Here is a 17767-nt window from a genome sequence, read left to right on the forward strand (position 1 = left end):
AAAATTATTCTGGGCAATTTAGGAATTTGAATTTTGCAAAACAAGTCTAAAATATAAAATATAGATGAGGTTTGAAAAGGTAACATGAATTCTTAGAACTCTCAGCTATTCAAGATGACAATGATTCTGGCAGAAGTAGAAAGCCATGAAATGAGTAACATGCAAAAGTATCAGAGGGGTAGCCATGTGAGTCTGTAACTTTAAAAACATGTAGTCCTGTGACACCTTAGAGACTAACATATAGGATCATGAGCTTTCATGGGTAAAACCTACTTCATCAGATGAGCTGGAGAGGAAATAACAGCATCCAAAATATATATAACATAAAAAGAAGTTACCTGTCATTTGTAGATAATTAAGCTACAATTAATGAAGATAATTTAGTAGGCTAGATGTGTCCCTTTCATAGCTTTAGATGTGAAAATGCAACTGTCAAAGGCAGGAGTGATTGCCTTTGTAGTGTATTAGCCAGTTAATATGTTTATTCAAGTCTAGGGTAACAGTGTCAAATTTGTAAACGAATTTCAGCAAGATTAACTCACAACTGCAGCCCCTGGATTTCATTTATAAAAAATTCAGCATTGATTGTGGGAGAGCAGGAAATATTGATAAGACTAAGCAATTCTGCAAACCCTCAAGCTGTCTTTCTGTAATTGCAGGTGTTGAAACTGTAGTTAGCGAGTCTGATTACAAGCCTAAGGCTTCATCCTGGGAGGTGAAATCTGTGGAATTTGAAAGTGCCCAATCAGTACCTCAAAGATATGAACATTCAGTTTGCCTATTTTTATAAAATAGGATAATAGAGCTGCTTCCATGTTTGTTTCAGGAGAAAGAGCTTTAATGGCATAAGCAGAAAAGAAATGCACTCCTATGAATAAATATATGTGAAATGACTGAGAAGAGGTTTTCAAGCCCAAAGACTATATGACAGATACCTAGAAACAGGACTAATGAATATTTCTAGTGTCACAAACATCTCGTTAGAGAGAATGTCAGGTGTTTTTAATGTGAAAAAAGTCAAAAAACTTTGCTTTGAGAAAGCCTCTTTACCAGCTTTGAACTTAGCCTTTCAATAGTTTTTTTTTTTTTATGTACACTCGGGGGAGAGTGCGTGGTTGTATTTTTGTTTGTGATCTCAATCACTCTCAAACAATGAATGAGGGGCAAATTCTGCTTACAGAGATGCATGTATGCCTCCTACTGAGTATATTCAAAGGCAGATACTTTATCTTTCCAATAACATTGATAAAAAAATGTTGTGGACAAATTCATTTTAGAAAAAAAACTAAGCTCATGAATGTGAGTTCAGGACCATGTATATAATACTTCTTTCCTGACAATTCTCCTGTATAAACACAATAGATCCAGAAACAGAATGAAGTTGGCATGATTAGCAGTGATGGTATCTTCAGTGATGGAATTCTAATGATGGATTGAAGAGAAATAGAGAGACACACATCTACTGTAAAAATGGTTACCTAGCGTTGTCTTTGACCATTCAATAGTCTTTGAAGCTTTGGGCGTACTCTGTCCTAAAAGCAGTGGCTTTTGTGCTATAAAACAAAAAAGAATCCAAGCACAATTGAATAGTACAATAAGAACACCAATAATAAGTTAAAGATGTATGAGGCTTAAAGGAGATCATGTAACATTTCCTACATTCCTTTTTCAGTATAACATCAAGTATACAAAATAACAGCACATAGACTGAATTGTTGAACATCTGGTAACCTAGGATCACCAGTCTTTGGATTGTGAAGGGGGCACTCCTCTCTTTTGATCATGACTGTGGCTGGGATCCATCTGTTTCTGATCAAAGGAGCAAAAATAAAGGTGGGGAGAGGAGGGGAAGCATCACATGACTTGGTTTATGTCATCATGGTCATCCAGCAAGATCCAGCCCACAGCTATGGACCTTGTTAGGGACTTTCCTTCTGTCAATCATAGCTATTTTCACTGAAAGGAAGCTCCTTCTCTATGACATCCTGGAAGTGAAATGACCGCACAGGAGTAGAATATACTAGGCACCAACACTATGCTGGGACTAGTGATGTGTTGTATGTACCTCATACCTGTAAACAGTGACACATGCACTAAAATATGGAAACAATATTACTATATGGATATTGTGTAATCACATGCAAAAAGTATTTCCAGATTTTTTTTAAGTAACCTATGAAATTGACAACATTAGTTACTCCTGCTCAATAATCTGATGATCTTGTGTCTTTCTGTTCTTTAGGTCACTTTATCTGAATCAGAAAATGAAACAATGATCTGTATGGATCAGATGTCTGTATACAGTCTGCTGCCTTTGTAAACAACACTACAGGATTTTTTTAAAAAGTATCTTCCCTGATGTATGAATTATGTAAATGGACTACTTAATTACCAGGTTTCACATGCTGTACTTCTGGAAGAGGATATGGCTTCAATTTAGAAGGAATAAGTGGTATTTCATTTGGAGCTGAAAGAAAGAGTTTGGTTTATAACTAAGTACTTCAGGAATTATTAAATAAACCTCCACATGCCGCAAGTTTGCAGTGAATAAGACATAATTCAGTATGGAATGTGAAAGCCAGCTGAGGACATCAACATTCAAAAGGGGGTCAGGGATGGAGTTGTGTATTAATCAGAAATCAAGTCAATGTTTCAAAGATGGCTACAGCTTTCAAAATAAAATCATACACATGAGGAAGACACATAATAAAAGGATGATGGAGTTCTCCATGCAAGTTTCACAGTTGACAGTTTTACTGCTTTATATCACTAGCATCAACTACAGTCCTATAGAGAAGTGAAGCAAAAGGTGTTAAGAGTGTTTGGTGACACAGAAAAAACAAGAATCTAGAAGTAGGATAAAGGTTAATGATTCACTGCATGAAATGATCTTATGGAAGAAATGCATTCACATGGGATGGGATGTTCACTAAAGAGCACAGTGTGACCGTTCACTGTGACAAACAACAACATTACCCAATGTTTCCCTTGGCCATTCAAGAGCACTAGAAGTTTTAGGTGAGAAAGATTCCACAGTGGGCTCACTTGTTGCTGCTGGAAGAAATGTTGACAGTTATAAGAGAGCAAAGAGCTTATGGAAGAAAAAAGTTGCTTCATGAGAAAAACAAATTTGCTGTACAAGAAAAACTTAAGTATTCCACTGATTCTTGAACATTATTTTCTGTTTACCACCAGTTTAGTATGTGTTAGAAATGAGCTCAGCTTTTTGAATCACACAGTTACGGTAATCATAAATCATAGTACCTGTGTGTGAGTGCAGAGATTTTTTATATTAATTTAATTCCTTCCTGCAGTCACAGCAGTAAATTTGGACTAAATTTTCTGAATCATCATCAGGCATCAAATATTAGGTCCTTGTTTTTTTAGTTATGTTGCATCACTTAGCCCGGGTCTACAGTAGGGGATAAGTTTGAATCAAAATTGCACAGCTGGAGTTGACATACTTTGATTCGAACTTATATGCTATCCTCACTTCAGGAGGTCACCAAAGAAATGCTCCCGTCAACTTCCCTTACTCCTTGTGAGGAGTAGATGTACCAGTGCTCATGGGGGCACTCTCAGCATTTGATTTAGCAGGTCCTTACTAGACCCGCCAACTCGAATGCCAGAAGATCGATCTCTGAAGTGTTGATCCACGGGTAAGTATAGATGTGACTTGAGTAAGATGACAGAGTAAAACAAAGGAATATAATAAAAAGGACATGTTGTATTGCTAATTATTCAAATACTGACAGATTATATTTGGCTCAGAAAGCTGACAACTGATCCAACTATTGTCTCAGTTCTGGAGAATCAGCTGTTTAAATTAGTTAACTAACAACAGTGGCTAGAATATGCTTTTCCTTCGTATAAAATTATAACAGTTATACAGCACTGTCTTCAACTTTATCATCTACAATGCAACATTAACAGAATGTTTTAGACAGTTATTGCAGAGTACTATAGTACTTTTTATATTTGTGTCACAGTGTCATCCATGCAGTATATCTTTCAATATACTGACAGGAAAACTGACCAGTATGAGTTGCCACACACAACACAGCTGTGAGATAAAACAAGTTAATGACAATTTCTCAACAGCAATACAATTTGGATGTTTGCTGAAAGTACAGCTCTAAGTCCACCGAAATCAATTATAACACTTCCATTTATTTCAGTTGAGTTTATATCTGACTGAGAGCCATTGAATTGTAAAATCTGTGTAATAATTTATTGTACCTGGTCTGGTATCTGTTATATCAGGCTCATCAGATGTTGTGGGACTTGAAACAACAGGTTGAATATCATCTAAAGCTAAAAAAAGAAATGAGTAATCATGTTTATTTTTTAAAATTTATATTTTTATTATCCGAGGTACTCATTTATAAATCAATGGTTCAGCCAATTGAATGTATGAGCTTATTTTACACTAACAATACAGCAGTGCTAATATGGAATGGGAGCTGAAGGGGAGAAATTTGCAGTTCAAATGGAAACACCCAGAATGAAGTGTAGGCTAATATTTACTCAGATGGTTCATTTCATGTCTTTATGCAACCTGGAAAGTACAAAGACAAAAAAGCTTCTGATACAGTCAGCTAGGACTCCATGAGCCTAAAGTATTCAAGGAACAACAGTAATAAGGTATATGTCATTAGAACTGAGCAAATATTGCAAAAAAAAAATCTGCAAATATTTGCTTTAATTCACACCTCTTTAGTGCTTTGCTTTCTGTGAACCTTCTGAGATAAGAGTTTTACTAAGCCAAATGTTCATGGAAAAGAAACAATACCCTGAAACTTACGTAACAAATTATATAACTCAGACTCTCTGAATAGTGCATATTCACAGCAAAATGTTTGTGAGCAGTCCAAAAAGTTAAAAAGTAACCAGAAAAAAAAAAAGGAAAAAAAAAAAGGTTGAACAATTTTCAGTTAAGTGTGACCTGTTCATGGATATTCTGCCACCAGAAAAAGAAAGAAAATAATTAATTCACCACATAAATAAATCATTGCAAATTATTTACTCCGCTCTATTGATGATTCATCTGGTTTGATCAGTTACATGAACATTCATAAACAAACAAGAACAGCCAATAACTTCTCTTGACATTGAGAAACAAAAATCCACGACTGGTGACAAGCTTAGTGGTGAAATAAAGACTGGATGTTGGTTCCTTTAAAAAAAAGTGGTAGGTATAGCTACGAGATGTATTGATGACAATCAGCATGACTTATTGTTATGGCAGATGACTAAAACAAAGAAAGGATCCCAGAATTAGTTGTGACAACAAAACCAAAGTGTTTAATTAAAAAAAATAGGATGTGTCATTATTACCCATTGTTCCTAGCAAATGAGGTATTCTGGAAATTAGAGGCTCAGATGTCTCCAGGTCAGCGCTATTTGTAACTGCAAGGGGGAAAAAAAAAAGGAAACAAATCTGAGCTGCAGCCTCATACGGTGTAATGGGTGTGGGTGAAAATACATCACATTCCTTTACAAGGGCTTAGCAATGATGTAGCTGTAATATACACAGATTCAAGGGCCTTTTGCACCCAGTAAGGAAGTCCTTTAATAAAGGTTTACAAAAATGTCCTTACCCCAGTACATGCTCTAATTCTTTACAAATAGGTTCAGCAAAGACATGTGCAACTGCATGCACACACTTGCCTTCAACTATATCTAAAACAACAGACTGGTTCCTTATGCTGCACCTTTGCATAAAAAGCTGGAATAAGGTTTAGACTTTCCACAGTAAGCACTGAAATATCCAATTGTAGGTGCCACAAAGTAAGTACTTCACAAGATTACTGAGCACTGGTAGTTTTCTATGTGCAAGTGGCTCTTCTTCCATGCTGGACTTGTGTTCCTGGTATGAATTAAGTTTAAAATCAGTGATCACAAGCAGCATGTTTATATTATAATCTAACAAAAAAACTGAACATTTAAGATACTGCGGGATGCTGAAGAGCCCAGAGGCAATACAGCAAGGAAGTTCATAATAAAACAAGTAATAGTTCATGATACGGTTATGACCAATGCTTTTCCTTCAAGCTTTCGTTCTGTTCTATTCACGCTTTTCTACTGTGCTCCTCACTACAGTATTCATCTACCTTCCAGCAGTGCATTAAGCAACCTGACCATACATCTATCTCGTTTGTCTTCTCATCTTCTCCCCAAAGGGAGAAATGTGTGGAGTGAGGTGTCCTGCTTTGCATGTGCAAGTTCTACCTAAGGTTTAGTCTACACTACAAAGTTTTGTCGTCAAAACCTGCCTTTTGGTAACAAAACAGTGAGAGCATGCACACTACAATGGGACTTTTGTCAGGAAAAAATACCCAGTTTTGGCAACAAAACACTTCCATGCCATAAGAGACTTTTTTTCCCCCCTCCCTTTATTGTCCACAAAGAGCCAATGTAGACTCTGTTTTGTCCATGGAACTGGTTTCTGACAGTGTTCCATAATGCATGCCTGTTGGCTCTGCTCTGCTTTGATGTTTGCTGCCCTGCCGGCATGCACCCCTCTCTTTTCAAAACTCTGGAAAGTGTCTGACAGCAGAGTGAGCTGCTCCGTTTGGGGAACTAAGAGCAAATCATTAGAATATTCCTGTTCTTCCCTGCACTAGGAACACAGCTGCTGTAGCGGGCAGGTCTGTGCTGCTATGACATTTTTCAGCACTGAGAGCTCACAGAGCTATTCATGATGCTGCTCCCAGCAGCAGAAGAGGCAGTGGGAGAACTTAGGGGGAATCCCTACATGCACAGAGACCAGCTCTGCCTTCCCACAAGACGGCACTGTGGGATACATACTCACAATGCATAGCTCACTCTGTGAATGATGATGTCCCCAGTGTGGACATGATCTGTGGACAGAGGGAGCAAGTGTGAACACCATCTGGTGATTTTTGTTTTGCTGACTTTTGGGAGTCAACCATGGACAGCCGGTATCATAGACGGGGAAGGCTTTGCCTTCCTAAACTGTCCACCTGGCTCCACCCGCACTTCACCGCCAGAATGCTTACTGCAGGTGGAATGTTGCTGCCCCTGAGCACCTGCCCTCCCCTGTGCTCCTGGCCAGGAAGCTGTGCTCCCGTGCTCCTGGGCCAGGGAGGATAGGGCCACATACAACCTACCCTCCCGTGTTCCTGGGACCAGGGAGGCTGAGGTGTGCACTGCCCATCCCTCTCCCTGTAGTGGTGGGAGGTGTGGGGAGCTGCCCTGCCTCCCTGTGATGGGAGGGGAGGAGGCTTGGCTCCTGTGAGGGTTGGGACCCCCACAGAAGGGTCAGGGCTAGGGGCTTGCCCCCCCCAGCTCTACCTTCACCCACCACCCATGCTGTCAACATAAGTTTTGTTGACAAAACTTGGTAGTGTAGACATACCCTCACGCTACTTCTAGACTACAAGCCTCTTTCAAAAGAGGCTTTTTCAACAGAATCTTTCGAAAAAGCCTCTTTTGAAAGAGAGTGTCTACACTGCAACCACTTCTTTTGAAAAAGTGAGCCGATTTTTCGAAAGAGCACCCAGGCAGTCTGGATGCTCTCTTTCAAAAAAGCTCCGTTTGCATTCAAGAATGCTTTTTTTAAAAGAGTACTTTTGAAAAAAGGCGTTATTCCTCGTAAAATGAGGTTTACTGCAGTCAACAAACCCACTGTGTTCTTTCGATTTGCTTTCGAAAGAACGTGGCTGCAGTCTAGAAGTCTGCAGGTGAAGTTTTTTCGAAAAAAGGCTACTTTTTTTGAAAAAACCCTGTAGTCTAGACACACACTCAGAAAACTAATTGCCCAATAAAGACATAGTCCTTCCAAGGTAAACAATAATACCTCATCAACTTTTTTAAAATTATTTGAGTGCTGGTGAAGGGAGAGCACTCCTGCTGACAAAAACAGTTTATACTAGTACTTGCAGAGGCAAAGCTTTTTTTCATTTGGGGGCGCGTGTGTTATGTACCTGTGAAAGACAAAAGCTTTGTCACTCAATTGCCAATGTAGACTTCCCAAGAGGTGGCAACATACTAACTCCACATTTTTTTTCCACCAATAACCTTGTTTATCTGATACCTTGTCCCTAAGAAAAGTGATCCTATGATCCCAAATGATCCTAACGCCAACCTGCTTTCCTTTCCTGACCGTGCCCTTTGATAAATACCAGACTACACAGGCAAAATGCCTTACCAGTGTTTCTGCCTAAAATCTGCATTGCCCCAGCACAGAAATAGCAAGATTCATTTGCTGAACTTGGGGAACAACATGGAATGTGAAATCTCACTGAAATCAGGCAGAACTGAGTAACCAGTTGAAACCTTCAAAATGGAGACAATAACAACCCTTTTTGTATAAAATGTCAAGCTTCAGAAATCATGTAACTATAATTTACCAGAGTCTAGATCAAATATTTCCGAAATTTCAGCTGTTTGGGGAGTGGTAGCAACAGGAGGAAAGTCATATGAAACTGGAAAACAAAACAAAAAACTGGTTCATAAATTAATAACACAGAGAACCATTATGAAATAGTATCATCATCACTTAAAATTGAAGACTGTTTCTATGCTATTCGTGAGTATTAGGGACTGAAAACTGACAACAGCTGAAACCTACATTGCTGTATAAGAATGATTTAATAAAGAACTATATTTATTTTCCCAGTCATGCATGAACATACGATGCAAATGATGGTGATTGCTGAAATCATAGTAAAAATATCACCAAAGATGTAAAAAAAATATATTATTGACAACTAGAAAGACCAAAATATAGATAAAAGATGACAGGGAGGATGAAAGGAGATTAAACTTTGCGGACAACTTAAGTAACAGGCTTAGAATGACTTGCTGCATAGTGAGCTACGCGTAGGACTGGCAGTTCTGATTCTTAATGGAATCACTCTAAAAATGTACCCCTAGAAAATTGCTGAAGAGCGCAATCATACATTTATACATGGGAGGATGATTTATGTTAGGTCTGATCCTTCAGTGATGTATTTGATCATATGCTTCTCTGTGGCCCTGAGAACAAGCTATTCTGCATTATTTTTCTCATTTCTAAAATGGAAATAACTACTTGACAGAGGTGCAATGAAGATTAACTAGCAGCTCTGTTGGCACAGTATTGTAGTACTATGAAATATATGAAAAGTTGTTAGAGCCGAACCATAAATGGGCATGTATGCAAGAGTTGACGAAAATCAATATTTCCCAATGTTATATTCTCTGGTACCTAAATGTATTTGTGATATTAATTTATGCTGAACAATTATCCCTTTCTTCTACAAAGTTAATATGTTCTTTGACAAAGTTTTAAATGTCATCAACAAAGAAAGATAAATCAACCTAGTCTATTCCCTTTATTACGTAAGACACTGCAGCACTATTCTGAGATACCGGAGTTATCCTGAAATAGCTATTCCACATTTTTTGAGTATGCCCGTTATTTCAAAATGTAACAGGCTCACTATTCCGATGCCTCTGCAAACCTCATCCCACAAGGAGTAAGGGACGTTTCAAAATAGTAATTTATTTTGAAATAAGTGCTGTGTAGATGCACCTTTTGAGGCCTGTAACATTCCCTCCCCCATCATAATGGGCAAACAATTTTTCTGCTTGTTATTATCTTACAAATATCAGGAATATCAAGTCTTGCCTTCCCTGGTTTTGCCTGAGGATTCCTGAGGGGACAAAAACTACGTGAATAGTCAGAAGTGTTCAATCTTTAACAAAATGAGTTTTCTTCCTCAGCATTTGCCAAGAGTTTAAGTTAAGTAGTTTTAGTAAAAAAACAAATTATTTATTCAGGGCTCATTTTCAGGGTGCTGGTGACAAAAAAAAATTAGAATAATTCTCCTGCAATCCATACAGTTTTCCAGAGGGAGAGGAGGAAGAGAGTTTTAAAGAACTTAATTTCTAATTCTAAAATAAGCAGGGAAAATCCCCTTTTGGGGGAAAAACAAACATTCAGGCTTTCTTTATATACTTTATAAACTCCAGCAAAACCAGAACATCTTTGCAGTTAGCCTTTATCATAGAATCATAGGGCTGGAAGAGACCTCAGGAGGTCATCAAATCCAGACACCTACCCAAAGCAGGACCACTCCCAACTACATCATCCCAGCTAGGGCTTTGTCAAGCCGAGACTTAAAAACCTCTGCGGATGAAGATTCCACCACCTTCTTAGATAACCCATTCCAGTACCCTCCTGGTGCAATAGTTTTTCCTAATATCCAACCTAGACCTCCCCCACTTGTAATTTGAGACCATTGCTCTTTGTTCTGCCATCCATCACTACTGAGAACAGCCTCTCTCCATCCTCTTTGGAACCTTCCTTCAGGAAGTTGAAGACTGCTGTCAAATCCCCCCTCACTCTTCGCTTCTGCAGAATCCCTAAATAAGCCCAAATCCCTCAGCCTCTCCTCGTAGGTCATGTTCTCCAGCCCCCTAATCATTTTGGTTGCCCTCTGCTGAACCCTCTCCAATGCGTCCACATTCCTTCTGTAGAGGGGGGCCCAGAAAGGGATGCAGTACTCCAGATGTGGTCTCACCAGTGCAGAGTAAAGAAGAATAATCACTTCTCTAGGTCTGCTGGCAATGCTCCTTCTAATGCACCTTAATATGCCATTAGCCTTCTTGGCTACAAGGGCACACTGTTGACTCATATCCAGCTTCTCATCCACTGTAACCCCCAGGTCCTTGTCTGCTGAACCGCTACTTAATCAGTTGGTCCCCAGCCTGTAACAATGCTTGTGATTCTTCCATCCCAAGTGCAGGACTCTACACTTGTCCTTGTTGAACCTCATCAGATTTCTTTTAGCCCAATCCTCTGTCTATATCAGACATAGAATCGAAGATGTGGTCCTCCAGAGTAAAGGCAGAAACGACTGTGTGAATGGAATGGGACCTATAATAAAGGTGAGAACTACAACCAGATGAACTACTGCCAGAAAAATCTTCCTCTCAGAATATAGTTGGCTGGGTGTTTCTCTATCTAGGCAAGTTTGTAATCCATGTTACCTTTAAATACAGTGCCAGCAACTCCCTATACTTTTTACCCAAAGAAAGTTCTGAGTAGCTCATATGCTAGTCTCTTTCATCAACATAAATGGGTCCAAAATTAACTCACCCACTTTGGCTTCCTCATGTCAGAGGATTAACGTGGCTACAACAGCACAAATTACATGTTTACACTCATTTTAAAATCCTGCAACATTGACATTAATTCCTACTTTTCATCCATGCAGAGAATTTTTGTAGCTGGGTGGGCTGGACTAACTAAAACAAACACCTAGTGCATACCACACACAGGCTACATGTGTAAAACTTGACATCTTTAAACTATTTATTAGTCAACAAATATTCGTTATCCACAAAAACCTCTCTATATAACAAAGCCAAAAGCATGAATGGGGAAAACTATAATAAGTTTCCATTCCATTCACACAAGGTCAACTGCAAAATAATGATGTTGGTTATCAAAGATAATAAGCAAGTATATGGTGTTAACAACACCATAGTTAAGTTTCTGTTTAAACTGCATTTTCAAAGTGCCATAATACATTTGGATCCTGATTAACCATTGCTTTACTACAGTTTTACACTGATGTAACTGCATGGAATTACAAAGGCATAAAACTGGAGTTACATAGAAGTGGAGTAGGCCCACAGGGTGGAGGAGCTCAACAATGTTTAGGGGAGGCTTAAAGATTCAATATTTGATAGTAATGTCTGATCATTAATTTATGAGCTCAGTGATCAGTTTTTTACTACATGAGATTATTAAAAATAGTAGCTAAACATCCCTTTTTTGAGGAAAAAGATAGTGATAAGGTGCTTTAATGCAGTAGTCATCAACGGTGGTTCTGGTTTGAAAATGCAAATCAACATGTGCAGTCTACAAAAACAACAACAACAACAACAGGAATCAGAACTTACTAGGCTAGATGATTGAAACAATTGCAAATGCTGACTACTATCTTCCAATATCAAACCATCTGATACCAAGATCCAAATTAGGCATTGATATCAATTTATTTTTTGTCATTTGTTCAACTCCCTCAAAATACGCAAACATTTTTATATTTGGCCATCCATGATTTATTTAAAAAGATAAATGCCAGCAGGATCACAGCTCCATATTCTCGCCTTTCCTCGCTGTCATACATGGTATAAAATGTATGATCCAGTGTAAAAAAAGAGCATGTGTATGAGTCTCTGCCAAGCAGAACAAGCAGTAGGAATTAGAAGCTTGTGCTATTCTGTCAGCATACTCAGTTCAATACTGAGCCTCTAAGCCTTTAAAGTTAGACATGTGTCTATTTTACATTTAGAAATGATTGTTCTCAATGATGGGTGATTTCCAAATGAATAATAAATTAATAAAATGGTAATTCCTTGTTTAAAAGTCATGCATTACCTTCTCAAAATGTTGAATGGGGCTCAATCCTGGAAACTGGTCAGATTATATGGTAATAAGCATGACATAAAACCTTAGATACAAAAAAGTGATGAGTGCCCATAACTCTCACTGCACCATTAGGTTTTTTTTGTCCCTGGAGGGAGGGGAAGGAGGAGAAGAGCTGTGCATCTTGTAGTAACAAACCCTGAGGCCCTTTATGTCCAGCTCCTTACCAACCATCCACATTCCTAGAGGTGTTCTAGGAGTAGAATTCTGTTTAAAAACCCATACAACCTAGATAGCAGGCCCGCATGCAGGAATTTCTGAGGGGGATTGCTTTTTTTGTAAATGTGGACCACAAGGGTGTGAATGCACTCCCTGTGGTCCCCCAAGTAAGCAGAGAAATAAGCCCCAGCCTTTCCCTGGCCGGCCAGAGCATGGGGGAGGGAGACTTGGGAGGCAGGAACAACGCGCTACTCCCTGGCCGGATGGAGCATGCTTACTTGAGGAATAATAAGGGGGTGCTTTTGCACCCTTCGCACACACACACAAGCCCATACAGGCCTGTCATTCATTTGGTGCATTAAAATCAAGAGAGAGCGTGGGCAGCAGAAGATTACTTAATAAAAGATCGTGAGCTTTTAGAGACTGTGATTAACAGTTTTGGTTAGTGCCTTTTCTGAAGTTTTGGGTCTTGAAGGAAAAAACTGCATTTGACACTGGGCTGAGAGAAAAACAAGATTACAAGTTCCAAGAACGTTAACAGAATGCTTTATCAAGCAGGAAATCATGTCATCAACATATAGTGAAAAAGCAGTTGGGCTAGGGCTAAGTCTTCTTTTACATTTTAAATTTGAAGTTGCAACATTCCACAGTGCAGTCTAAATTTGAAACTGCCTCAAAGGTTCCATGGAATTATCTGCTATAAGAAGAAACAGACTATTCTGTTCACACAGGGACAAGACAACAGACATGCAGAGTCAGAACCATAAGCATGGGCACAATGTGTTCTGGAATGGACAACCGATTAAGGAGTTTCATAATGTGTCCAAAAGGGAAATAGAAGAAGTGTAAATAATAAAGCTTTGACAATATGAAAGGGAATGGAACTGAATTCTGTGGTACAGAAATCTAAAACACATGATACTAGACACTGAGAAAATAACATTTACCAGCTTCTGCTTTACTAGCTTCAGGTGTGACTGTTTTCATAGTTGTTTGAATAGTTACTGTAAGAAAAAAAATGAATCTATTTGAGACTGTCAGATTATATTGCACCGGTCACAAATGTCTTCATTTAATCGTGATTTTGTGTTGCTACATATTTTTAAAAGACTGTATGTTAAACATTATGTACAGTAATGAATAGGTCAGAATTGCAGATTACACTTTTTTTCCCTAAACGCAATAGCTTGGGAACTAAGGAAGCCATAATTGGTGACATTACAGCTGACTTTACAGGTTATGTGGCATCAACTGTGATAGATCTATTTTCAAATAAAGCCTTTACATTTAATGCTCCACTAATCTGCACCAGGGATGTTAACAGGTAACCAGTTAACTGTTAATTGGTAAGCATCACCCATAAAGGTTAGCTAATTAAATAGGATTTACATCCCTTATTTGCACTCTGTGCAGTCATTTACTCTGCTGATCACAGATATGCAATATGCAAATGTGCTAGTGTTTTAATCCCTCTGCACTCATGTGGCACAGAAAAAGATGGTTACACAAGGTAATTTAGAGTCAAGCCCTCACTCTGTATTCTACATTGTATTCGTTTACATAGCACTTCAACTATCAAATCACTTACACAGCAGAAACAGGACATGAGTTATCTATGAAAAATAGAAGCCTGCTATTGGAGTAAGGTAATTGACCACTCTGAGCACAGTTTTCAAACCTGGGGAATTAACATTAAGCTGTGGATCTACATTGAGATGCCTTAAAAAGTTGCCTGATTTTCGTAAGTGCTAAGTGACTGTAGCAACTTCAGTGGTATTTGTTGATACTTAGCATGTCTTTAAATCAGGACACTTGAATGCAAATGCAATTGCTGAAACATGGATTTAGATGTTTACTTTAGATATCCATTGTTACCCTAGTCAAATTTTAAGGTGCTAAAATTTAGGACCAGAATACCTGGCTGAAAAGGGACCATGGCTGCTTTCGTCAACACTGCCAACCAGGCTGTTCAAAGTTCAATTGACCATCCAGTAGGGCTCAGGCAGGTTTCCTGGACATGCCATGGCTCTGCATGGGCCCTGTAAGCAGCGCCATGTCCCTCCACTAGCTCCTAAGTGCCAGCCCATGTGCCAGCTCTGCAGTGCCCGCTGCTATGAAACTGCAGCTAACGGGAGGCGCCTGCAGCTGGGGGACAGTGCTTGCAGCTGGGGCAACAGACAGAGCTGCCTTGCTGCACTTCCACATAGGAGTGACATGCTGCTGCTTCCAGAAGCTGTTTGAGGTAAGCACTACCCAGACCCCCAACATCCCTGAGTCCTCTGCTGTGTCCCAACCCCATCTCAGCACTGATCCCCTCTCCCCCTCCATCCGCTCAGCCACAGCCAGCAGCACCCTCCTACACCCCAATCCCTCATCCCCAACTCCACTGAAAAGTCTGCACCTCCAGCCAAAACCCTAACACCCCCCTACACCACACCTCCCAGATCCAAAATCCCTCATTTCTGGACCTGCCCAGGAACTTGTACCCCCAACTCAGAGTCTGTACTCCCCCTCCTACACCCCAACACTCTGCCTCAGCCTACAACCCCCTCCCATACTCCAAATGCTCTCAGCTCCAACCCTCAGCCTGAAGCCCCTTCCCGCACCCCAAACTCTTCATCCCTGGGCCCACCCCACATCTCTCACCCCCAGCCATAGATCTCACCCCAACCCCCTAAGCCAGCCTGATAAAAAGGGAATAGAGAGGGTGAGAAGAATGAGTGAGGGAGGGAGAGGAGATGGAGTGAGAAAGGTCTTGGAGAAGGGGTGGGGCAGAAGTGGGACTTCAGAGGAAGGGCCAGGCAGGGTGTTCACTTCTGTGTGAGTAGAAAGTTAGCAACCCTACTAGGACTATACAATGTAATACTTTGTTATTTCCACTTGTACATAATAGCCAACAGTAATGTACTTAAAATAGTACTGGATAGTCCTGCGAATCTAATACAGGTATACAAGAAATTTCATCATAATGATTCACGATTCTAAAGGTGTCATGGAAATTGTTGTAAATAAGTATGCTACTTCATGCAGAACATAGGGTAGGTCTAACTATGGGACAAAGTCAAAGTAGCTTAACTTGGCTTTTGGTGCTGTCTACACTGCCGGAAGTTGAAGGGAGAACACTCTCCCTTCAGCTTCTTGTGAAAGCAGGATTACAGTATCAATAAGAGTGTCCCTCTCAGTTCAAATTAGCTGTCTTAAAGAGACCTGCTAATTTGAACCCTGGAAGATGGACAGAGGCAGCTTTGATATTCCTCTCTAGCAGAGACATACCCATACTGATCACAAGTATTCTTGTTCCCAAGGGAAGTCATACAGGGTAAATTAAACTAACCCATTGATTAAAACCACAGAGCTGTCTCTTGTAAACTGTATTTACCTGCCACAAGGATTAATTTTACAAGAAATATAATTACCAGATTTGGTTGGTAGCTTTTCTGGGATGTCAGATGGTTTGGGTCTTGAAGAAACAATCTGTGTTTCATCAGAAACTGAAAAGAGAATCTGAATTTAAAATGTTTGGGGGTTTCAGAGCTGAAGAGACAGCATGGAACTCAGCTACAGCCAAGTTGCACATTTCAAGATGATGCCAATACAGGGGCAAGCAAGATGGTGGATGGGCTGAAAGTCAGCTGTGAGATGATTGTGTAACATGAACAATGAAGTTGGTGACAATGTCCTTTTAGCAGCCAGTCATTAAATCAGTTCAGAAAATGCTTCACAGATGGATGATTATGAGGAAATGATTGATACAGCAGGATCAAACAAAAAGTTTTGCATATGGGTTTTGAAGCCACGGTGTTTGAGCAAATCTTAAGACTATTCTTAGCAGACAAAAGATATGCCACGATGATGGAAAATAACAATCATATACTATTTACCCATTACTGTCTCTGGGGTTTCCATGAAAGGAAAAGAAGATTTCAGGGCTGGTTTCGTGGTCGCTAAGAACAAACATGAAAACAATCCTGAGATATTGGGGTAAGCAGTTTTGCACAAATAGTACCAACGTATAACTTTAAAACAGAAAAAAAAACCTTTCTGTATTTGGTTTGAGGATATTTTTAAATTATACAGGTTGTACCTCCCTTAGCGGGACTCAGTGGTTCAACATCATCCATGGTCCAGCACAATCATGGATATTCTTGGACCACAGAGCCCAGAAACAAGGAGGTCTGGCAGTAGGGCAGGAGCGCAGTCGTGGGGACCAGCAACTCAGCTACCTGCCCAGTGAAAGGAAGCGCAGCATGGCAGGGAGTTCTAGCCCCAGCAGCCAAGGAGCTCTGGCCATGGCCAGGGAGCTACAACCCCAACGGTGATCGTGGAATGCCAGCCACAGCCAGGAAACTGTGACTCCAGCGGGAGCCATGGATCTCCGGTCACAGCCCCTGCTGGGGCCAAGGAGCCAAGTGGCTGCAGAGCTCTAGCCCCAGCTGCAGAACTCTGGCTGTGCCGCTCTGGTCCGGCAAAGCCTCTCATTCGGGACCAATTAGGACCCAAGGGTGCCAGACAAGGGAGGTGCAACCTGTATTCCCTTGCTGAAATGATGGCAACCAGCTGATGGGCATTCATGTAGTTTGCGTTCTAAACATTTAAGTAGTTTTATCCTCCACTTTAGAGCAGACACAAGTACAATAAAATCAATCATATTCAACAGATTGTGTTCTTATAGCACTTTTAGGTTTGTTGATAAACTGTCCTTTTGATATTGCAATTAAATACTACGGGGAAAGTGCCATGAGGCAGGATTAATTGGAACAGCAGCAGAAACAGTGAACTAAATGATTGTGGAAGGGACTTAAATATGTCTTCTAATGTTTACTATTGTGCAACAAGATTATAACATCCATAAAAATATTTTATATTGCTTTTATTTAAAGGTAGTCTGAAGTGTGTTTGTTTGAGTGACAAGAGGGTAAGTGAAGGGAGAATCTGCATTGCTGATGGAAGGTACATAAATATTGTAAATTAAATGTTGCAAGTTTTGCACTGGTATTTTTATTACAAACAAATCCCCTGTTTTGACCAGGATAAAATTAGTGCTTTTTTGTTTTAGAAAGTATAGGTCTTTCCAGAAATTATGCCTGTAACACTCCCTTATACCTATTAATATTATCTTCTTTTATATATAGGAACCTTTGCTTTAAGTTTTTCCTACAG

At 39.8% G+C, this 17767-nt stretch overlaps 1 protein-coding gene across 38 annotated transcripts in view; it reads right to left on the reverse strand.

The window, feature by feature from the left end:
• Positions 1-17767, reverse strand: part of ABI3BP (ABI family member 3 binding protein) — a 323405-nt gene that overhangs the window by 120909 nt on the left and 184729 nt on the right. For 32 of the 38 annotated variants that reach the window (XM_075907457.1, XM_075907462.1, XM_075907414.1 and 29 more), the window contains 9 exons: positions 16489-16551; positions 16024-16098; positions 13555-13611; positions 8376-8450; positions 5338-5409; positions 4240-4314; positions 2977-3054; positions 2393-2467; positions 1479-1553 (listed from right to left, as the gene is read on the reverse strand). In XM_075907457.1, coding sequence (XP_075763572.1) covers positions 1479-1553; positions 2393-2467; positions 2977-3054; positions 4240-4314; positions 5338-5409; positions 8376-8450; positions 13555-13611; positions 16024-16098; positions 16489-16551 — 645 coding nt within the window. The remainder of the gene's footprint in view (positions 1-1478; positions 1554-2392; positions 2468-2976; positions 3055-4239; positions 4315-5337; positions 5410-8375; positions 8451-13554; positions 13612-16023; positions 16099-16488; positions 16552-17767) is intronic. The other 6 variants (XM_075907515.1, XM_075907502.1, XM_075907362.1 and 3 more) reach the window with 5 other exon arrangements.

This window comes from Pelodiscus sinensis, chromosome 1 (assembly GCF_049634645.1).
Source record: "Pelodiscus sinensis isolate JC-2024 chromosome 1, ASM4963464v1, whole genome shotgun sequence".
In the NCBI taxonomy this organism is placed as follows: Eukaryota; Metazoa; Chordata; order Testudines; family Trionychidae; genus Pelodiscus; species Pelodiscus sinensis.